General features: G+C 41.6%; 1 protein-coding gene across 9 annotated transcripts in view; it reads left to right on the top strand.

The window, feature by feature from the left end:
• The window catches only part of kcnq5a (potassium voltage-gated channel, KQT-like subfamily, member 5a), a 103,861-nt gene that overhangs the window by 47,625 nt on the left and 31,242 nt on the right, over positions 1 to 24,994 (top strand). For all 9 annotated transcript variants that reach the window (XM_047603628.1, XM_047603630.1, XM_047603626.1 and 6 more), the window contains exon 2: positions 23,989 to 24,079. In XM_047603628.1, coding sequence (XP_047459584.1) covers positions 23,989 to 24,079 — 91 coding nt within the window. The remainder of the gene's footprint in view (positions 1 to 23,988; positions 24,080 to 24,994) is intronic.

The raw sequence follows: 24,994 nt of genomic DNA, 5'->3' as shown, positions 1-24,994 counted from the left end.
CATGTCAGTTGCTGAGATGTTTGAGAGGTGTGCGAGGACCACGAGAGATCATGCACTTTCATGCACACGGGGTGTGAGTGAGTTGTCTTTACGGTGAATTAAAATTGCAGAAAAGCTAAAGAAAGGTTAAAATGCCCGACATTAAAGCAGATTTTAACTGGAGAAATTCCTTGTGATGCAGTCACATGTACACCCAAATCTGCCTGTATATTTGGTCTGCTGCAGGTCGGATGTCCCACAGGTGTCATGATTTTGCCTCCACTTACAGAATCATCTTGAATGTGTCTGCTACTCTTTGAGGTAGATTTGTGATTTTGGGACCCATAAATAAAACTGACTTTTTACTTGCCACTGCAAGATTGTAAAACACACTTGAACTCCATTACACGGCCGCAGTCTCCCTTGGTGTATGTGTGTGTGTGTGTGTTTGTGTGTGTTTGTGTGTGTTTGAAGACAAGTGTAAATTGTGTATAACCCAGACACTGCAGTGTTGACCGCAGCCTGTGATGCTGTCCAGACCACAGGCAGCTCACTGCAGACACCACTACTGTGTTTGTGTATGCATGTGTGTGTGTGTGTGTGTGTGTGTGTGTGTGTGTTTCAGCGAGAGATGAAACGCAGCTACAGTAGTAATCCAGACACGAGACCCGCTAATATTCCATTACGTAGTGCTCTTTTCCGCAACAAGGCTGCAGGCTGCTCACAGTCACATCATACAGCCATGATTAAACATTTACTGTGTAGATTAGTCGCCTCCAGGGAAACGGTGATTACATTTACTTTACATTTTAGGAATTTTTCCTGGCATTCTGTTCCACGAAGCCTTGCAATAAAATACGCTCTAGTTTATGCATTTTGCATTCGAGACATGGAACTGGAGTCTGAAGAGGAGGACTTGTCTGTTCATTTCACGCGTGTATTTTGAATATTCTCAGCTGATATCAGTTACCGGAACTCTGTCTAATAAACAAAGTCTGATAAACAAAGTATGTATTTATATATATATATATATACACATATACTGAGAACTGAGAAAAAGTTAGTAAATGTTGTCCGGCCGCTAAGAGACAAAGAAATCCATTCTCACCATCCAAATGGAAATTTTTCACAATGCACATTGTTTAGATGCTGCTTTTAACTACGAGTCTTTTGAGGTATTCGCCATATGTTCTGTAATAATGTTCCACCACACCAATCACAACGGTTATGATTTATGTGTGCTGCATTGATGGGCATGGGCACAACGGTGCACAACAATGGAAGCCGCGGAGCTACTTTGTACCTGATTTTTGGCAATCATGGATGTTTTGTCTCACCAAGCTAAGTCGAAGTGCCTCCGTTCACCCTTAACCGGCTGTGACGAAAAAGAGACGGACGATAAAAGAAACAAGCTATTGTGCATTCAATGACATGAAAAGCATGGGTCACGGGAGATGAGAAGAAGCGTTGTTTTTATAATTGAGGCTCTAATTAATTCATGCCAACGTCATGAGTAAAAGTGCAACAGGTCTTCACAAGCTTCAGGTAGTAGCTGATAGACTTGACAAGACATCAGTAATGAGCGTAGTTTATAAATGAGAACCGGTCTGAGTCAAAGTACCATTTATTATCCCACGTCAATGATTGATTAATCTGATTTATTAAAGAAAAAACAACTAACATTTTGCATCACTTAAATCCTTCTGTGGCTCTGAATCTCATTAACTCAGCTCATGATGCAAGGACTAACAGTGTGTGACAGTTAAGCAACAGAGTTACATATTTTCAGTCTGCAAATGGTTCTAATTGGTGGAGTGGGGCAGACTGGCAGTTAGAGAAGTGGAGAAGTTAACCAGATCCAGATAGTTTGTTTTTTGCATTAGGTCAAATTTGTGGAAACATATTAAACTGATTTAAAGTATGGCAAGAGTATGGCAAGATTAGCGGCAGGCATGTGGCCATCAATTAAAGCCCCTAAACATGGCTCACATTGGTGCCTGTTTACTTCAGATGTCACCTTTACAATGCACTTAAGCCAAACAGTGAACCTGGCAGAGACTGTGCCTCTTAAAGTAGCAGGAAACAGAGTTTTTGTTGAACTAATTCCTTTGTCTTTTGTTTTTTTCTCTCTCTCTGTTGCCGTCTTCATGTGGTTCCCTTCTGCCTGATGAGTAGGTGAGTACCTTCCACTGCTTTTTTTTGTTGTCATTTCAAGCGCATGCATGTACAACAGCTACCATCCAAACTGGGATCCATTATACCAAGGATTACATAATTACACGTTTATTGAGCTGGGTTCTAAGTTATTGGATCTCAGACTGATTTTCCTTGCACCTTCAGGAGTGCGTGTTTGTGTGAGCGTGTGTGTGTGACTGGGAGAGCGGCCACCCTAATGGATGGAAAATCTCTTCACACACTCCAACATCAAACCAGCCCTTACTCGCACTTGCATACATAAACACGCACGCTGCAAGTCAGTGTGCACGCGCGCACATATGCACGGGCGGCATGGAAACACAAAATGTGCAGCCCTCACGGTCTATTCTGTGACTTTCACTCACTTTTACTCTGATTAGTTCAACACACACACACACACACACACACACACACACACACACACACACACACACATGCGCTCTCCTCGCCTCTCCGTCTGGTCCTTCTTTTGGCACTCCCAGACGACACCGTCATGGTCCAAGTCTTGCTATTAATAAGGTTATTTCAGCCAAAACGTGTCTCATATTAAAAAATTCTGCGTTGGGGTTCTCTCAGGCGGTGTGGTGCATGATTGGCTTTTAAATTACCGGCAAAGTTCTTAGACAGTTAGGTAATGCAATACCTGCATGTTTTCTTTGAATAGAATTGAAGGTCTGGTCAGGAGTTTATGTCAGATCCTTTCAATTCTGATGAATAATGCCTCTCACATCAGAAATATTCTAGCTGGTGTGTTTTTATTTCCAAAACTGATATAATGCTCCTATAAATAATCCTTGGGGAGGGTGGTCTCAGCCCGCTTGCAGTCACTCTCCAGAGAATACATTTGCAGTGTGAATACCTTCAGACTAGCATGACTTCCCTCCATAGTTTAAGATTGTATGCTCTTTAGAAAAGAAACCTATAGGTTGTTGTATGTAGTTAGAGTAGTCTCAGACTTAACACATTGGTGGTACATTCCACTGGTAAATGGTAGGGCTGGGCGTATCAATCCAAATATTGATAGTATCGAGGCTGGTAAGGCTGGTATCGGTATCAGATACTAGTGTAATGAGAGCGATACTTTTGTTACAGTTTCTATATGTCCAGCAACTTACTCATCACATTGAACTGCGTCGGCACTCGGAAGAGTAGACAACTACACAGGATGCAGACCCACTTCTTTGGTACACGGACCACATAACTTGCTGCTGACACACTGAAATCAAAGTTTCCTGCAAAATTGTGACCAATCACAAAAATGCATGCGCATACTGTTGAGTGACAGAACTGTCTCAATTGTCCTGTGAACTCAAACTGAATCAAGGTCAAAATCAACATTGTAACACATTGTATCCAGGCTCAACAGAGGATGCACACTCTTAAACAACCAAGGAGTCACTACACTTCATCAGTATGATTTGTCGCGTGTCCGCTCTGTGCTCGTTAATATCGTTTCTTGGATATTGAAAATCAACTTGTGTTCTCCAGACTAATTGGCATCTGCGCGGAGGCACCAGGAAAGATCTGCCGCCAGTTAAAGCGAAAGTGGCTACTTTAGGGAAACCTTTACAGCTGGTGTCATATTGTATGGAATCCAGTGGATGCCTGGAAGATGGAAAACCAATTACAAAACTTTTAGGATTTAAGTGTCACTCTAAAAAGCCTTAATGACTCAGTTTTTGTTAGTGGATAGATGTTAAATTGAATTCGTGTGGTGTTTCTCTCCAGCAATACTACATTACGTGTAAGATAATATAAATTAGATAATGAGGGAAAAGCAGCGAACCGGTGTCCACCACTGATGACTGCACTCACAGGCGATCATATCACAGCGATGTAATGGTAGCCTCAAAATGTGAATTAGAGCAACACATAATCCCTTATTGTCCCCGTGCAAAGCTCAACAAAAACACACTTGTGTGTGTACACAGCAGAAGAAGCCCTCCTCTTTCCGCGCAGGAGTGGCTATTTAAATATCAGTCATTTCTATTAGATGGAAGCATAGACAAAAAGCAGCTGCACTTGCTAGCACAACAGACAGCTCAGGAAATAGCTAGCGGTTCTGGACACACACAAACACACACGATTTGTTGGCTGTAGTCTTGTCAATGTGCAACAGCTGGGCACAGTTGAAGTCAGAGACGAAAGTTTAAAGGCATGTGGCCACAATGCTCATGTGTGTGTGTATGTGTGTGTGTATGTGTGTGTGTGTGTGTTAATCTTAGCTCCAGCAACAGCAAAGACTTTCGGTTTGCAGTTCTCCAATACATCATGTGTTGGTTTATTATCTTTTAATAATCAGGAAACACTATTATATATTACATATTCAAAATAGTCACGTCATGGTTGTATGCATGTACCATCTGGCCTCAGAGCTTCTATGTCGTGACTTTCAGCCTGACTTACAAGGGTAGTTATAGCCTTTAATTTATTTCTTCGGTCTATAAAACTGACTTTAATGAAAGAAGTTCATTTCCTGTATCGACTGAATGGCATTTGACAGCATAAGTCATTTGACTGTCACATGTTCAGTGTAAAGCGCTTCCCTCCGCTGAGAGGCTGTGCTCAGCAGAGCTCCAACCACTTGGTTATAATAGGCAGCACCTTTGCAGATAAGGGCCCGCAGCTAAACTCTTCCAAATACAAATCACATTATCTGCAGGACATGTGTCTGTCTGACTCATGATTTATAGACACAACATTCACTTTTTTTTGGAGAGAGGACAATCCAGTGTGGCTGAATTGATTGTAATTACCATTCATCAGACTATCATTATGGCCTCCCTTTCGCTTTGTTGTTTCTATTTGATATAAAGAAAAAGTATAGGGAAGTCGTCTTCTGTGTCTGTGGACGTTGTGTCTGTTTTCTTTGACGTGGGTGGTCGCAATCCAGTGGAAATCGCTGGCAAGACAGAGCAAAATAAAAAGCAAAACAAAAAAAAAAAAAAAAAGGAGTAAAGACAACAGGGAGGGACGCCTGAGAGAAATGTTGAGTGAAAGCAGAGAGAGTACAAGGTAATGGAGTAAACCGGAGACAACTGTAAGGCAAAGCGCTGATGGAAAAAGACATACTGAAGACATTGCAGGGCATGGTGGTTAGTGTTAATCAGGGCGGGGAAGAGCCTCGCAGGCTGCTCTTGATGGGAATTGGCGTGTAATCAGCTGGAATAATGTTTGGGCTGTGACAGAGGGCTGTGGAACAGGGTGGGAGGTGTGCGCATTTGTGTGTGTGTGCGTGTGTGGCGAGAGACTGGGGGCTAGACACCAGCCAGAACAAAGCAGCACAGTCAGCATCCTTTGGAAAAAACTGTTTCATCAAGACCTCGCTCCCTCTGTGTCCTGTGGTCCTACATTATAATTTCAGTTCCTTTATCATCAGTGTCACAAGCAAGAACAAGGACTGATGAACCAAAAGTTACAAAAGAGTTAGAAAAGAGTGACAAACAACATCCAGGTACAAAAAAATATGTACAAAAAAAAAGATGTGAGGTATATTGTTAATATAACAACAATCTCTGTGCTATATATATATATATATATATATATACGTAAAATGTCTAATCAACCAAAGATTTTGTGACTACCCTGCAGTACCTCCACGGACCCCCTAGGGGTCATGGACCCTCTGTTGAAGACCTTATTTTTAGAAGTCAGCTAGTGATCAGTCATTCTGTGAGCAGAGGTGATCTGATTTCATTTCACGCACAACAACATAAGCAGCACACGGTGAAACTAGATGGTCACAGTGGGATGGATGCAGCTTGTCACCCGCAGCTCCTCGTCCAATGGCTCACTGAAGTTGCTCCGTCTGTTTTCATCACTCCCTGCAATATTTCAAACTGATCAAACTGACTTCAGGCTGTTATAAAATTGCCAAACAGTGCCTAGTTTTGTACATACACTTCACATTTCCTGTGACTACTTCATGATAAAAGTCATCTTTCTCCAGTGAAACGCTTTTAACGTGAAGCTGCAGCAGTAGAAAGTGTTCATTTTGCATTAGCGGCATGCCTTTGAACTCATCTGTTGAAGATTTAGCATCTGCATTCACCACATTTGGCTGCACATACATAAGAGACGTTTAAATAAAACCATTGAAACGTTACCTGCTGTGAAAACATGACTCAGCTTGACAGTAAGTTGTTTTAAAATATATATTTAGGAATATTAGAAACCAAGTGGATTAATATACTCATGTCAGTTAATAATTCCAGCCATATAAATCATAACCGATAGTATAGAATTTATATGCGTGTCAAGAGAAGACTTGCAGACGAGGCAGCGGGCCTTGAAGCCTCCCACACACCGAGATGGGACGGGAACAGATGCGGTGTGTTATGCAGCGCATGCACATGCCCGACGCATATGCACACGCAAAGCACAGACACATTGTGCACATCACATTCATATCCGCCTTCAGTCGTAAACAAATATGTTACACACGTTATGCACAAACTGACGCACACATTAGATTGGCCACAATTTCCCCACCAATCAGACATCAAACAACAGCTTGAGGGTTCCTGGCCACATCTTTTGATCAGGTTAAATGGGTGTCATTCGTGCACACGTTTCTCCCATCTCCCTCCATCAGAAAGCAGCCATTTGTCCCCATCACTGATTATCGTCTTTATCTGGAGGCCATCAGCTTGGCTGATTAGGGCATTCCCAGAATTCCATCTTTCCCTTGCAGTTGGAATGTTTGCATTTCTGCTGCTTGTTAAAACGTTGGCTCTGACTGCGCACATTTGCCCATTACTCTTTTGTTTTCTGCTTAATGTGTCATGTCTTTTCTATTCGTTACTCATTAACCACAGTGACCGCAGACATTCAGTAATAATAATAATAATACATTTTATTTGTGGGCAACTTCCAAAACACTCAAGCTTACATAACTTAAGCTTACGTAAAACGTCATAAGAATGAAATGTACAGTGCAGTGGTAATGTTCTGAATGTCCGGACGAAGAATGTTCCAGAGGCGTCGAGCTGAGCGACTGAATGCTCTGAAACTCACGGCGGACAGTCGGGCAGACGGTGCAATAAGGTGGCTGAGGAGGATCTAAGAGTACATGAGGGTGTGTGTTCAGATAGATGGAGCTTGGTTGTGAACGGCCTTGAAGGTAAGTAGCGAGATCTTGTATTCAACGCGAGATTTTATTAGAAGCCAGTGGAGCTGCCAAAGAACTGAGTTGCTGGTATGGTGGTCCATGGAGGGAGTTCAGAGCCGCTTGGAGACACTTGGGTGGTCGACCAAAAAGAACAGAGTTACAGTAGCCGATGTGTGAGGTGACGAGGGCGCATTTGTGTTCAGGCTTTCCTGAACTTTTGTTACAACGAGTTCCACCAGCAGCAGTGACCCTGTCCAGACCAGAGCCATGCACTCAGCACATCCTGCCAGCCTGTATTTCACTGGTCGGCCAGTAGCAGGGTAGATAGATAGCGCCCTAAGAGAGTCGAGGATGCACAGTCAGGATCTTCATCATCATCATCATCATCATCATCATCATCCTTCTTCTGTCCCTTACTCATGCCACTAATGGCTGGCAAGGCAGTATGTCAGTCACCTCTCGTCCTCTTTAGTTCCTCTAAATGATGTCTTTTGTGCAGCCTGCTGGTAAATGTCAATTTAAGTAAAATCGTTTTCTTTGCATATAGGGGAAAACAAAAGAGGAATTTCACACATTATGAATTGTCTGTACATGCTGAAATGATTAGATTCTTCCTGTTTCACAGCTTCCACTCATGTGTGTTTCACATTTTCGGCCATGCATGCATTTTTATGTTTCCCAGGCTATTATTTAATGATCATATTAATATTTCATATCATTATTTCTGTTTGACTGATTAACTGGTTTAAGTTATTTCATAAAGTATTTTTCTCAGGGCATAATGTGACTGATATATGTGCTGTTGATTGGCGTTTATATATACTTAACATACACGCACATTTTTGGTTTACTTTACATAAACTGCATCCATGTGTCACGTGGCATGAGATTACAGGTGTTCTATATGGTTGGCCTATGGCATTGCACCAGCTATTTTTTTTAAATGGTTTGAAGTAGTTTAAGAATTTGTTCCATAAAACTGAATCCAAGACAGAATCAGGATTAAATTCTCTCGGCTGCAGGAGAGGAGGGCAATTTAATTAAATCCAAGAATTATGATCTTTAAAAACCGTCTCTGTGAGAATCTAAAGGCCTATAGAGATCTCGTTGCTTCATGTGACGTAAAACTGTGTGCGCTTCTTTTCCTCCCAAAGGGAGCACAAGTAATTGTGTTTATTGTTTCTGCAGCTTTCAAATACATCCGACCCTCGCTGTGTCTTTTGGTTTGTTTAGAAGACAAACGAGAATAAAATAGGGAGAAGAAGCTAAAACAGCAGGTATACAGTAGATGATTCTGTTTATTGCCTGCAGGCTGACGGCGTCCCATTTCCACCAGACTGGAAATGTGCAAAAATATCCATCTTCCCCTTAGATTCTTTCTTTTATCTGTCTGGCTTACATTCCTTCATAGTCTCTCTTGCTCTCTGTCTATCTCTATCTCTACCTCTTCAAGTGCTTTGAAGCGTTGGATAAGGAATGAGATCTCCAAAATACCTTGTCACTTCACTTCATCATCTTTGAAATATTTGCATTTTGTGAAAATCCCAGTTGTGCTCTTTGCTAAAACACTCATGTAGACACATCAGGCATAACATTATGACCACTGACAGTAAGTAAGTAAATGACAGTGTCACAAGATGTTCTGTGGGGAAACCTTCGGACCTGGCATTCATGTGGATGTTACTTAGACATGCAGCACCCACCTAGACCAGACCAGACACCCCCACCCCATAGCAATGACACTCCTTGATGGTAGCTGCCATCCCAGAAGGATCCAGCCTGACATAGACACACACACAGAAACGCTTTAGGAACAACTCAAATACATGAAAAACAGCCCAAGGTGTTGAGCTGGCCTTCAAATTATCCAAGTATCTGTGGGATGATCCATAGAGACCTCTCCCCTCAACACATAGGACCCAAAGGCACCCACTAACAACATCCGGTTGCCAAACACCACAGGACACCCTCAGAAGGTCCACGTCCATTCTTTGATGAGTCACAACCATTATGGAAACACAAGGGAGACCTACACAGTATTAGGAAGGTGGTCATAATGTTATGCCTGATGGACGTATTTCATAAGATGTCAAATGGTATAGACACATCATGTATCCTTGCATCATGTAACTGCTATTTTGGTAGGTTTTTGATGTTGAAATGTTGCACTGCCCCTAGGAGTTTCTAATTAAAGGCCAAATTAAATTAAAACCCCACTGATGCAATTATGCTGGTTAAGATCCTCCGGAGCATGTGTGCTATGTCTCGCCAGCAGCAGCAACAGCAGGTAATGAATCGTTTGCAAACTTCATTAGTGGGAAATTAGAGGGAAAAGACGTCATCATCCAGGTCACACTGCTCAACGAATGAGTGAAGCTTCCTGCAAAAATAGCAGCGAAGACGAAAGAATGTTTCAAAGAATGTTCTCAGTCATTCTCGTTTTTGTCTTTAGCTGTTTTTTATGTGTATGCAGTATGCGTACGCCTCATATGAACGAAAAACAACGAAGACACAAAGTTAAAGAGGCTGACGATAACTTTTAAATTCACCCTGTTTCATGTGTTATGTCAAAAAAAATCTAATTAAATAGTCAGAGGGCAAGAAGCAGCGGAGCAGATGGAGCTGTGTGGGTTGATACATGTGTTGACGCGCTCGATAGCTGCTTTGACCGAGTGTGCAATCACAGCAGCCATGCATATTTATGCGCATGCACACTCAACACTCAATATACAATAAGCTGCTCATATATACATCATGCTCGCACACTTGTGCCTGCCTTTCTTTGGTTCAGTTTCCCCGTCTCCATGCTAAAGGAACTGGTCGGCCATCTGTTAGCCTAATGAGCTAACTCCACTAAAGCAATTCAACAGCACAGCTTCACCCGTTGACTTATCCACATGTCCATCGTTTCAGAGGAGCTTTTGCACACAGTTCTTGGCACGTTTTGATATTTGTTATGTAAATACATCGAGAAACTTTATTTAATAAAATTTGACCATGCTAAACTGTCTAATTATTATAGTCAGATTAGTGTATATTGTCTAAAAATGCAGTGCTGGTATGGTACAGAGAACACCTTCCATTTCGCTTCACTTGCAAAGCTTATGATCAGTTTTGAGTGAAGTTTTGCCTTTCAGTGAATATATTGAGACCATTTATTTGCTTTGTTGACCAGTTGTGGCCCCCATTCTTTCCTTTTATAGCGTGGCATTCTGCTGTAGTTAGAGCTCTGTAATAAAAGCATACATTCTCCAAAGATTACTCTAGTGTAGTGTAGCCCATACCCATCCACTGGGCCTTAATGGCCAAGATTCCCTGCTTTACACATCAATCATTTAGCATTGCTCAGCATTGCTCATAGTTTCTTTATGGACCGAATAATCTGAGATACTAACACCCTTTTATTTCATTCATTAGGCTCAGCTGCAGACATTTCTTGCAGAAATTTTCTAGTTTGGCCACAGTAGTGGTTGCACAGACTTGAGCTGCTAGCCACGGAAGAAACTTTTTCAGTTTCTCACAAATTGCTATAAATAGTAGCCTGGAAGTAAGCCCCAATCACAAAGTTTTTGCGGACGGAAGTTGGTCTGGAGTCTCTCTGTTGGGAACTGATTATGCCACAGCAAAGATTGTCTGGGCCGGTCAAATAGTTTGGGTAGACTTGGTGTGGTGATGGACTCAAGAGTAACACGTCATCGGAGCCCTGTGGAGTTGAATTTGTTTACAGCATGATGGCTGATTGATTGTAGGATTTGGATTCAATTATCCACTGAGGTATTTTTCTCTCTGTATAGTTTGATACACGCCCCGTAATGAAATCCAAATGCCATTTTGCAGATTTCGTGTCCATCAAGTGCACATTTTCACTTAGAGTCGACAGTTTCGAGAACAGTATTTAGCATGTTCTCTTTGTAATACTGTTGAGTCAGATTCCATTCACTTCAGTTCTTTCTTGTAGAACCCAAAGCCTGAAACCCCTAGAGCCAACCCTCAGCCCACAGTGGCAAGAAAAAAAAATTAAAATTAAAATGTTCAGAAGTCTTGAGAAGAACCTATTATCAACTAAATTTTAATGTAATTCAAAGATTACGCTTCTTTTCAGGTGGGACATCTCAGTAACGCTACGTATTGTAAAAAGAAAGCGAGTAAAAAGTACTGTCTGAGTTAGCTTGCGAAAATGCCAAACTTGACAAAATACGAACACAAAACAAGAATAGACCTCTGGCAAACCACATTTTGCTCTTTGCTTTACGGAGCTCAGTTAAGCGGCGCAGACATTGTAGCTGTTCAGTCATAGCTCTCTTTGGGCTGTACTGGCTACGTCTGAGTAATGAGCCTTCACGCACATGCTGCTAGCTCCTGGTTAAGTGGCATTAATCAATGCTGCCCACTAAACCCAGTGGATTTCCAAACGCACGAAAGGTGTAACGCTCGCTGTCATAATGTGCACAATATTTCTGGCAAAGCTAAGTGGAAAATGGTCGTGTTTACACCACAGCGAGAAGAAAGAGCAAAGTGTATCTGCTGAATTTATACAGCCAGCACAGAGTTTATTGTAAAATTGATAACTGCAGGTCCTTTATCTGCGCATCAGCCGCAGAGTTGTGCTCCTAATTCCCTTGGCTCGGAGGTCGGATTGGATGAGACCGTGTTTGTGTTCTTTGATTTCTTAGAAATCAAATGATATAACGCGTTTGATTTGGAGTCCAGGGGAAAAGAGGCGCGGGAGCTGAACTTCTTCCCCTCATCACTTTCTCGGGGGGACACTGACAATCTTCATCCGCTGATTTTAGTATCTGATGTTCTGTTTTTGGACTCTGTGTGTTCAAGGCCAACTGATTAGTCTGATGAATATGTATTGAATTTACAATACGTTCCTCTCCCTCTCTTGCTCTCTCTCACTCATTCTCATTCTCCATCTGTCCTCTGACATCTGCTGCACAGAACTCTAAACAGGAGTCTTGGAGCGGTATTAGTGCGGAGATGGGTGCTGATAGCAATCTGATGTATGGTGTGTGCGTGTGCGTGTGTGTGTGTGCGAGCCAGTATTTTTATGAACCCTGTTAGCTGTTGGCTTTCTTGAGCAGTGTGTCAGTCTGTGTCTAGTTAGCGCAAACACACATACCCACGCACGCACACACACTGAAAGCTTTCCGACTCTTCTCGCACCCATCACCCATCTTCAGAGCATCGCACATCATGGAAAATTGGCTCCTGTCCGGGTCTTTCTTTCTCACTGTGCCCCCTTTCAAACTTTACTTTCCCTCTCTCTCGCTCGCTCTCTGTCTCTCTTCATTACAATCACATGGCTTCTAGATGTGGGAAAACAAACAGCTGCCTCTTAAGCTGGTAAATGACTGCTGAGGAGTCAATAGCTCAGACATGCAAGTTCGTTTTTTAAACTTTAGTTAGTTGGTTTAAGTTACTTAAGTAGTTCAATTACATTATCGCTATGAACTCAAATTAACTAAAAATCTAAACAGAAAGCAGCATCCCATGTGACATACAGCTACAGCATGAAATCAAGAAATCTATTTCACCACATTATAAATATTCTGTATATATTAAATATACATGTTGTTTATTTTAAATTTAGAAAGGGAATGTAAAATCGTGTATAGAAGGTATGAATTGATGTCACTCCCTCCCGGGCAAATACATGATGAAATGTATCAGCAAGTACAACAAGACCAGATAAAATGTGGATTATCAGATCAAATTAAGGACAAGTGGACTCAACAGTGTCCATACAAACTAGTATGGGTTTGGAAAAGTGGATTAGCTTCATTTTCAGTTAGTTTAAGTTTAACTATTCAGTTTATTGTTTTATTGTTATAAATAGTTGGAACTGAAATAGTTACTATCGGCCGTAACTTCGCCAAAACAACAACATCCACAAACTTACCTGACAGCCCTCCAGACAAAACTTAAGACGTAACTTAAAGTATGACATCATCAAAAAAATACAGCATAGTTAATATTACCTGGCACTAAATGTGAACCACAGCACCAGGTTTCTACGCCTGGGTTCCAGTTGTTTCTTCTAATGCAGCGATCCATTTACTTCTATGGGAGTCGGAGATATCTGTAAAAATATATCTCTGACTCCTTTTCACATCTGTTGGTTCAGTCAATCGCACAACAGCTCTTCACCTTCTTTTCTTTAATTTTACAATTAATTTTACATTAATTACAGTGAATTAATTTTACAATGTAGATGCTATTGAAGTCTATGATTCAAACTAACGCTGCTCATCTCCATGCTCCGCTGTCACTTTTTGGCGTAATCACAGAGACTTCGCTAACTGTGATGTCAGGTGCATACCCTCTATTCACGGCCTGATTTGTTGCTTACAAGCCAACACATACCACGAAACGGATATGTTGCATGACTTTCATCTCATATTGTCAACGCATTGTTGATTTACGTATGTAATCACTGCCTGGGCTGAAAGATATGGCGACAACAGAGCGGAGAAGGTATATTTTTTTTAGAAATAAAAAAATAAGATGGATCATCAAGCATTGAAAGGAGATGTTTTTGATGTGTGTTCTCCTGACAGCATATGATGATGAAAAATGTGTTCCCAGTGTTTTGAAGCCATAATTTAATGGAAATGTCGCTGCCATACTGCTCTGGTGACATAAAACTGTGCATTACCAATTCCTCTAAACAGAAGTCTGTATATGAATATTAATAATTTGTAGGCAAAGAATAGGATTTTGGTACCAGAAGCTGTCATATTTATAATTTGTAATCACGTTTGAGTGGTTTTCAGTTACATGCAACTATCTGCGTTGACAAAAAAGCAGGCTTTGTCATAGTTTATAGCAAGCAAGCTAGCACAACACTAGCAAATACAATACAAGTCAAAATCAATCCCGTCATAGACATGAACTCAACCTATAGTTCAAGCTATAAACTATGACCAGGACATAAAAGACGAAGTCTTGGCCTGGAAATCTGCTGGCTGCACCGGAAGCACCAGAACATTGGCTATGGCCCCCGTACGCCACAAACCAGTACCTGGTTTCTCAGATTGGTGAAGTAGGTACAGAGAGGTGGAGATGTAGGGTTTTATCAATACCATGTATGCAAACGACTAGGGAGACTCTGACACTCTGAGTGCAGAGAAGAGAAGACTCCTGAGGAGCTTCTAGGACTCTGTGGTAGCATCAACCATCTACTGTGGAGAGGTCCACTGGAGTAGGAGCATCGCAACAGTAGACAAGAATAGACTGAACAGGCTGGTGAAAAAGGCCAGTGCTCGTCTCTCTCATATCTCATCTCGAGGATGCAGTACACTCATTCAGTTATTTGGAACAACGTCTGCAAAATGCATTTTGGGATAGTTAGCTCCCCCGTGTCCACTCTAAGTGCCTTTGGATGCATCCTCGATGAAACTGGTGGGGCAAGAACTCACCCGAGCATTTGAGCCATTCTTGGACAGATGGTACTTTGAAATGGAACAGTTCTGGGGCGGTGACTGATGCTGTGTATCAAGAACACAAGTGCAGACGACAATGCAGATTGCCAAATGCCGGGGGTATCAAGTTTAGGCCTCCTTCCTAAGGACAGGAAGGAGATGGGGCTATATTGCAACCAGTCAGTGATATCTAGGGTTCGTCAAGGATACGGGAACTTGAAACCATGTCTCTATCCCCTTTTTTTCACTGGTTACAAATTACATCACAAACCCAAGATGGCAGTTCCCGTTTCTGCATTATTTTGGCTTCACTTCTGGGAAGCTGTCATGTCATTCATCTTTATACGCTACTTTTTTTTGTTTAGTTTATTATCGCTTACTAAGCTGGACAGGTCTGATCAAAGGGAACATTGTGACCACAGAACAGGGAAGGGCTTTTGTACTTTGGCAGGATTTTAAGAAGCCAAAGACAGATCGTCTACTGCGGCCACTTTGTACACTCCAAGACACATAGGATGCCAGTAGCATGCAGCTTCCGTTTAGCCACAATAAAACGCAGGATTTGCAAATTGATGAGCTGAGGATAAAAACTTCAAGAGAAACAGAGTGAAAAGTGCCGTGACGCTTCAGCCTTGGCTCAAGACCTTACATTAGGACAGGTACACCTTCCTCACTCTTGTTCCTTCTACTTTTAGCTGACCTTTGAACAATCTTTTTTTTTTTTTTCCTTTAATGAAGAAAACCTTTCGGAAGCACGCAAAGAAAACTGGCCTGTGCAGAGTTGTGTCCTTGGCCCGGCTCTGTTTGGTCAAGTAGTTGCTTAGAAATAAAACCGTATGTTTTATCGCTGCCATCATCAGGTAAGATACTGCACTCGACTGGATAAACACAGGGATTAACTAATAGACTGCTGGCAAGGAATCAGCTTGGCTCCGTCTCTCTTTCTCGCTCTACCTCCCCCTTTCTCTCATCTTTTTTTCCTCTTCTCTCCCCATCACCTCATCTGGTTCTTCATATACCAGGGTGTGCTTTAATTCAGCCCGACCGTCTCGCAACTTATGAGCCTGAAGATAAAGATTTGGCAGAATGAGTTGCGCACGCACGAAAAATGAAAAAAAGATGATGAAAAGTTGATCGATGATATAGATCCAGAGAGGAAAGGAAAGAAGAGTCAGTGAAAAGAAAGACTCAGTCTGTGCTCTGTCTGTTCTCCCAGCTTGTCATCTCTTTCTTAATCTTTTTATATCTTTCTGTCTTTTATATCTGGTGTACCGATCTACAAGGCCTTTTCCTAGAAGGAGAAATGTTATTTATACCTAAGCTCGATCTTTATCTCCCCATAACAGCCTCTGCTAACCTGGTGCTTTCATCCAGAAGAACCCGCTGATCTCATTTCTACGGGGTGTATCTGATTCTCATGATTCAGCATATCCTCTTCGCTTTCTGCTTTTGTGCGACCCTCTCAGATTAATTGGAGTTTTCTGTTGTTTCTCTTGTTGTGTTACCTTTCCATTAAGGGGCATTTATTCATGCTCACACAAACTGACTATCCCCTCTGACTCGCTGTGTTTTTCTCTCCCTTTTTTTTTTTCAATCTTTCTCTGTTTCCGTTCCCTCCCTGTGTCTTGATTGAAAGGGTATGCATGGTTGGCACTGAAAGAAAGAAGGAAATAGATAATGATACCAGACTGGATTGTGTGGAAAACCTTGACCTCTCACAAACCCAATCTGTCACGCACCCGCACTTAGAGCGCACACTTGATCTCCTTTTAATTTAAGTATAAAAACATCACATGCGTTCTTTTTTTTTTTTTTTCACACGCTTAGTCTACCGAAGGGTTTTCATGGTTAGGCGCGCGTGCTACATGCACATAAATGTGACCTTCGTGACCCCTTCGAAAGATTTACAGTCACACACGGACTCACACGTTCTGCTGTAAGTCTGTTTGATGACTTTAAATCTTCCTCGACTTAGATGCGTCCGCTGAGGAGCAATTTATTACCCACATGAAGAAGCAAAGTTAAAGATTCTCCCTCTGATGTTTAGTTTACAGTTTGAGTGTGTAGAGGGTGGTGTGTGTTTCATTATTGTCTGTATCAGTGTAAACAAGACTCTAAGACGTTGCGCCGCTAACAGACTGTAAGAATTCTCAGTGTTATTCCTGTCTAAAAATTACCCCAGGTTCTGGAAATAAAGGTTAAGTGTTCCCATTGACTCTGAGTGTATTTACATGGACGCTATTATTGCATGAATAATAGTGAATAAAAATGTATCATGTAACCACCTCAGTCAAAACAGATGGGCACATCAGAAGACAATTTTAATAGGACTGAAAGGAGCGGTGTAAACCTTTGATAACCTGTTTAATACAGCAATAAAAACCTTGATCTGATTATTTCTCTAGGACTGGAATAAATATGTTCTATCTGTTCATTATTGTCCCACGTGGGGTGGACGCCAGGTGACGTGTCCAGAAGAGACAGGAACACATGAATCCTTTCAATTAGCATATACATTAAGACTTAAAATGTGATGTGGCTCAGATGGTACATTCTGAGGTACGTTTGTTGGAGAAATATCCAGTCATAGTTTAAAGATGTATAACACTAGCAATGGTTGTGGAACAACAGTTTAATTAAGGTCCAGATAACAGTTCAAGTTAAAATAATACTTTCAACTGGTAGCTCATTTTGTGTGTGCCATTCAGCTGCTGTTTGCTAGTAGTTTATTTCCATTTTAATGGAGCCCATTCTGCGAATCCCCAGTGACCCGATTACTCAGACTCTCACCTCTGGAGCCTCAGGCATTCTGGGGGCGTCTTGGTCAGCTTGCGGAGGAGCAGTTCAGGTTTTTGGCCTCACAGGGCTTTGTCAGACGTAGTGGCTGCTGTCTCACACCTGCAATTTGTCCATGATCCACTGTGGGCGTCAAAAGCTCCAGCTTTTACCACATGTTGGACTGACAGCGTGACGTCAGAGCGGGTCAACGCGCAGTTGAGATATTTAACAAACGGAGTTAGCTGACATTAGGGAAGTGGAATATCCAGATGGAGTGATATTGCCACTGTGCAGTTACATGACATGAGCAAGTCAGTGAATAGCTGTCACAGCAAAATCTGTTAAGCATTGATGTTTAAAGTCCAGTTTTTTTTTTTTTTTATTGATCTTGTTTTTTATTCTTTAATGACCAATGATGCTTTTGGAGCCTATTTTACTCATTTAAGCCCCAAAATGACAAATATGTTTACATTCCTGTTAAAAAAATTTCCACATCTTGTCACTTTTAGCACCGGGTCGTTTCACTTCATCCTTTGTTTTAGAGATCAGTTCGACGTTACCTTGTATGTACATTATTTGATGGATTTAGAGGTGTTACAGTTTATATAGCTTAGCAGAAAGATGGGATGCAGGTGGAAACAGCTAGCATCTGGACAGTCTTCCAGCAGATCTAACGTCATCTCTGCTTTCAGTCTTTATGTTGAGATAATCCCTTTCTGGTTTGTCTTTGTATTGATTGCCTTAACCAGGTACATGCTATCACTGTGCATTTCTAACACTATATAGTAACTTAAAGCAGTTTTTACTAATTTTTCTCATTTGACCTTAGGCCTACCTTACGCCTCCTGTGTCTGAAGTGAGCCTGTGCATAACCCTAGTGTTTATATTTCACATTTATTATTTTCCCAGATTTGCATCAGCAACATATATAGTGAAATCTCCAGTTTTAGTATAGTTTCACTTGCTTCAGGGAGAGAGTCGCCATTGTAACATTTTTTGAAACAGTGCAGTACACTGTGGTTTTGCTGTTGGTACTCACAATCTCCAAGGGAGGCAACTTCCCATCTCACAAGCTTATTAGATTTTATTACACACAGGTTACTCACAAGGCCTTCCCCCCCTGAAAAACCTGTGACTCTTGGTAAAAGTATTCACAAACCCTAACCCAAGACAATTGAATTGTGGCGTCAAACTTGGGTAATCTGGCTCAGTCAGTGACGAAGCTGTGTGATCTTTGTTTTTGTCATATTTTGTTTTTTTCCCAGTCAGATGCTAATTTGCATTACATTCACTAGGTGTCATTCGAGAAAGTCAGAATCGTGCGTCAAGCTGGAATTTAACCAAGCACATATGTTGGAGGAAGCATCCTTTTTGAGATTTCTCCTGAATAACTTACTCAGTCTGACTCACTGTAAGCTGATCCTAATATCCTTTGATGAAAAGGACAAATAGCAGATTTGAAAATGTTTCACTTAATAGGTTAAAACACCCGGAACAACTGTGTTTTTTGGGGGGCCTGCATACTCTAGGTTATTGGTGGTCTAGGCAATCAGAAAACAAACTATCTTTGATGGATAACCTTGCCACACACTTGTCACAACATGCTCATATTTGTCAAGTGGCTACATGCACATCAGGACCAGCAGTTAATCTCTGTAAGTGACTGATAAAGTGGGTAATTCACCTAGGGGCCGATCAATGTAACAGCGGTATTGATTGTATATGTCACCCAGCTCCCGTCGTTCAATAGCAGCTTCTCATTCATCGCGCCCGTCTGCACCCACTGAATAACATCAACTAATGTTCAGCAAGAGGTGGAACTAAGATGGACGACACGCCGCATGCCTGAATCCATCCAGGAATAATCACCTGATCATACGAAAAAAAAAAAAAAGATTCAGAAAAGATAAATTCTGCAGCCTACTCTTTGTCAAAATGGTCAACGGTCACCTGATCTCATTTGGCAGGTGAGATCTGTGTGTCTCATCTTAAAAAAATAATTAAAAAAAATGCTGCTTTAGTAAACTTCCATATATGTATAATATGAACTGCCATATGCAAAGAAAATTTTTTTAGCAGAAGCTATTTATAAGTTCAGTTGTTGGAATGATTTTGCCGATGCGATCAAGGTCTGTGAACACAAATAGAGCTTTATTTTTTTTCCTTGTAGCATATTGAGTATTCAGTTTGGTCTGCATTGTTTCACTCAAAGCTTGCCTCTGAAATGTGAATAGAAAGACACAAGGTCTTTTATTTAAAGCTTAGACCTTGATCAAAAATGTTTAGAACTCTATGCACAAATTTCATTTGCACACTTTCAAGTGAGCTTTTTATTTCACTTTATTAAAGACTGTCTTTGTGGGGGGAAAGAAATATTCACTTTCCTCCTACGTTTGCTTTCTTGACAGACAATGATTACCGAAACAACTTTGTCCAGTCATAGCTAAATTGTTGCTACTCTTAAAAGGACATGTTCTGATTTCACAAACAGGGATTCTGTGTGAACATAAGACAAACATACAATTGACCATTTGTTGGCCGCTGACCACCAACCAGAGGTCTCCTACACTTTGACAAGTCCTGACTTCCTATGTTACTGTCGCTTGGCTAGAAGCAATGCAAGGATCCATTCCCATAGAAAAATGTTGAAAACCTGTAATATTAGAGACTAAAGGTAAAATGTGGAGGCAAGGCAAATAACAACTGTCCTAACGTTGGCAGGATTACGAAGATTTGCTGGTCCATTTGCTGGTAGTTTTTATTTCCTCCCCTGTACCCACCAGGTGTCAACCTCCTTATCTGAACAATGAAGCTCATGTGGGAAAAACTGCAGTTCATCGAGTGGCCACTTGAGGCTGGCTTCAAAGGGAGCAAAATTAAATGACCATTGTAAAAAGCCCAAATTTACAGCATTATTAAACATGTTTACAGCCTGGTACAAAAAGCGATTTTGGTCTTTATAGTTTATTTCACTATTCATGACCGTGTGTGACAGTGGGTGATTTTTTTTCACTCATTTGTTTATTTTTTATTAGGGTTTAAAATTCTGCATAATTAAGTGTGTTCAGAGCGGACAGATGGTAGCCTGAGATCATAGATATAGGAGAGTTGGGTGGGTGGGTCTCAACATCCAGGCTACTATAGCCCCACCTCAACACGACCCCCGTGTCCATATCCAAGTATGGGCTAATAAAGCTCCAACAATCCGCAATGGATAGTATAAAAGTCAGTGATACCCACACATGTCCACTGTATTTTTTTCTTCATATTTTTGAAAAAAGCAATTATGACTTATATTAATTAAATGTGCAATTTTGCAATGTTTTTCAGTGGAAATGGTCCCCGGGATTGTTATTCTTTCTTTAACATAGCAACAGTAACATAGGAATTCGGGACTTGACAAAAGTGTAGGAGCCCTTGGGTTGATGGAGCAATCAGAAAGGCCAAGAAAGCTCAATTCACAGAACCTTTTCAGAGTCAGCTTTTCTTTTTTTTTTTTTTTCCCTTTTTTTACCCCTCAAATAATGTCAGCCTGTCACTGCATTCTTGTGCTATACTACGTGGACGTCACTTCAGAGAATGTATTTTCTCCATTTGGTTGACACCCAGCAATTTATCAGCAGACAAGTGCAGCGTGCTGTCTGGAAGGTTTCAGATTGAGTGAAAGGTCAGCCAGATCAGTGGGCACAGAAGAGCGTCACTGCACTGCTCCACCACTTAAATCACACTTGTTAATCTACTCAGGAATCAATCAACAAGCTTCATGATCTCACAACCTTTATTTTCTGGTCAAGAAGTTCATACTGTACTTCTTATTCTTGAACCTATATTTCTAATGCAAACCCTGAGGGTACTCTCACATTGTGCAGGCACTCGAAGTCTGTTCACACCGGCAGTTCAGTTACAATCCAGGAGCATTTTTTTTTTCATAAATGTGTAATGACATGAGCACTGTTTAGAACTCAGATAAACAAATTCCCATTGTCAAGCTCCTTTGAAGACAGGATAAACCAACCATGAATAAAACTTTAATTTTGTCTGTGAGAGATTTCTGTCTTTATCACGTTTGATAGATTTTCATTGGCAGTGGTGCTGAAGATGACGCCTATCATCATGCAATGGTGCTGTACCTGCTGTACATCATCAAACTGCAACTTTTGCTTTCGTTTTGATCGAGAAACTGTTTGCGGCAGAGCCTACATACTCCTAATATTTGTTCGTCGTCATCCGCTTATCTGGATCCGGGTCACCCGGCCAGCAGCTTCAGCAGGGAAGTCCAGACGGTCCTCTCCCCAGCCACATCCATTAGCTTCTCCAGAGGAATCCCCATACGCTCCCAGGCCAGATGAGAGATCGAATCCTTCCATCGTGTCCTGGGGCGACCCTGAGACCTCTTTCCAGTGGGTTATGCCCAGAACACCTCTAACGGGAGGCGCCCAGGAGGCATCCTTACCAGATGCCTGAACCATCTCAACTGACTCCTCCTCCTCTTCCTCCTCCTCCTAATCCTATCTCCTGAGCACGGCCACCCTGCGGAGGAAACTCATTTCGGCCACCTGCATCCACGATCTCGTTCTTTCGGTCATTACCCAGAGTTCATGACCATAGATTAGGGATGGAATGTAGACCGACTGGTAAATTGAGAGCTTCTCCTTTTGGCTTAGCTCTCTCTTCACCACGGCATACTGGTTAAGCGCCTGCATCGCTGCAGATGCCGCTCCGGTCTGTCTGTCGATCTCCCGCTCCATCCTACCCTCACTCATTAACAAGATCCCGAGGAACTTGAACTCCTCCACTTGAGGCAGGACATCCTTCCCGACCTGGAGAGGGCACTCCACCCTTTTGCAACTGAGGACCATGGCCTCTGACTTGGAGGTGCTGATCTTCATCCCGCTTTACATTCAAGAGCTGGAGGTCGTAGCTCGATGAAGCTAGGCGGACCAAATCATCCGCAGAACAGAGACGAGATCCACCGACCACCAAACTCGACTAATATTTGTTCAAAAAATGTTACTTAAATCTGGGTGGGCAGGATACATTTTATATCAGTCACCTCAACTGGGTGGTGTTTGTAAATGTGCTCTTCATGCTGCTGGCAGTAAAGAACTATGAGTGAAGGAGCCAATATCAGATACAGATGTGGGCTGGAAGTTAGGCACCATTAGTCCTCCCCTGCTGTAACTCAGCCACTGGTACACACACTGTTAACACACACAAGCACACATGAGTCACCATCCTTTTCATATTTATTATGAATCCCATGGAAAATAAGTGGTGGCATCAATCACACCATAGAGCCAGAAGAGAAACACATAGAAAGTGATGGTTGGGGGTGTCCAGACAGAGAGAAAGCCGAATTGAAGCCGAGACACGGAGACATGGGATATGGAGGTGAGGAGGAAAGCGCAGTAGGCAGGGTAAATAAAGCACATAAAAGATTAAAGGCGGCAAGAAAGTAGCACAGAGAGGGGAACAAAACTGGATCACGGAAAACAAACTCTCAAAGATCTGTAGAGATGAAGCCATAAATATCACCAAGGCAGATGGCATCTTTAAAAAAAAGAAAAAAACTGTTCAGAGATACTCTGAAGAACGACAGGCTGAGGCTGCTTCCCAGTGCATATGTTGCCTGGAAGCTTCCTTATGAATCTTAATTTGTATTTGCTCATTAACCACGTTACCATATGACTTACAAGGGACGGAGTGGTTTCCTCGCGGGCAGCCGTCAGACAGCGAGGAGGGCTCTGACTGTACTTGTGTATTTATGTTGTAATTAGACATAGTGCTTTATGGAAATTAATTCATAGTGGAGTGTGTCAGTGTTATTACGTCTTCACACTTTCAAACCCTATTATCACTGTCACTTAAAAAACAATTACACACCACAACTGTAATTCATATTGCCGACATGTTCAGTGAGAGGTTCAATGGAAGTCAAGCTCCAAAATTTTCTCGAGTTACGTTGACTGGCGACTAACAATTACCGTTTTGATTTAGTGGGAAATGAGGTGGGACGAGCTCTTGTGTGGCTTCAAGCTGGTTGGTGGGATTTCGATTGAGGGGCTTAAGTTGTGTTCATTGGTATGTGAAATCCTGGACATACATCTGCTACAGAGAAACTAAATATGGACACAAACAGTTAGAAGAAAGCAAATATGTGTCACCAAAAGAAACCCACTCTGGCTGAGGTGGTATTGTGATTTGCTAACTATTTGCGTGGTTAGCGTATAACCCCCACCCCCCCAAAAAAACATGTGGAAAAACTTAAAGAAACTTGCATATTACCTCTTTAAAGGCATCAAATGCACACACATCTCCACCACCATCAGATGGTGCACCACCATGTGAACTGCTTGTTCAGCTTGCTGTAATAAGATTTGGTGAAGCTTTATATAGTGTTCAGTCTCATCCCAATAGCACTTATAAATGCTGCTTAATGTGGCCCCGGCAGAGAAAAAACTATAATTTTGACACATTCTTTGTGTTTTGTCTCCGCAGGTTCATCCTGGTGTTTGGATGTCTGGTCCTCTCTGTGTTTTCCACCATCCCCACTCACCAGGAGTTCTCCGCACACTGCCTCCTCATCCTGGTAGGAATCTAAAATCATAACCCTCAAACAGCCGTCGGAAACTCTTAACTTTCCTTAGATGTCATAAAAAGTCCAAGCCTCCAATGAGTCTGTGAAAAGATATGCGTTAAAGTACACACACGTGTTAGACATTGTTGGGTTGGAATGAACAGCATGTTGTTCTGAAAGGAATTACTAATAATGACTCGAAGAACACACACGCAATACAGTTAATTTAACCGTACGACTGTGTAAGCACTCTGTGTGAGACACATGCTGATTGAACACACTTATTTGTCTGAACGCGTGTGTACGTGCGTGGTCGAGTGATGCTCATGCCTACATTTGAAATGCTGATTGCGTGTTCTTATTGCAGTAATGAGCTGTGATGATTGGTCTCCTGACAGTAAAGATCAACATTACACCGTTACAATTCAATTTAACTGCCTGTGCCTCAGAAATTCATCAGTCAGACCAAGTATATGGGCAGAAAGCACAGTCGTACAGATAAACTGGAAGCTTTACCATCAAGCAGGTGATAGAAAGAAGAATTTAAATTAAGTTCTTCCTGCTGAGAGTTTTTTTGGTTTTATAGGTCCAGGTTAGGAGACATCTATAAGGCTCTCGAAGCGAAAAAATAATGTCTTTATAAGTGCACATTTTTTATAGAAAGTAAAAATTAAAGCATGTTCTTTGTGTTTTTTCCAGATAATGTTGCTTAATTTTTCTTGTTATTTGTGTAGGCCAGTCATTTAAGGGAATAGTTTATTTAGATGCTGCCTTCAAATGAGGTTGTGTTTCACCAGGAAAGTCCATATTCGCCCCATATTTTGAAATTCATAACCTCATACGAGGAAGTTTTCAGTGAGGTCCAAGGTCACCAGTCACGTTTCTTCAGTTATTCAGCTGTTTCTTTGCAATTCCATAAAATGTTGA

Source organism: Mugil cephalus, chromosome 13 (genome assembly GCF_022458985.1).
Source record: "Mugil cephalus isolate CIBA_MC_2020 chromosome 13, CIBA_Mcephalus_1.1, whole genome shotgun sequence".
Taxonomy (NCBI): Eukaryota; Metazoa; Chordata; class Actinopteri; order Mugiliformes; family Mugilidae; genus Mugil; species Mugil cephalus.
Note: the sequence above shows the minus strand (reverse complement) of the source record. Positions and strands in the feature narration are given on the sequence as shown.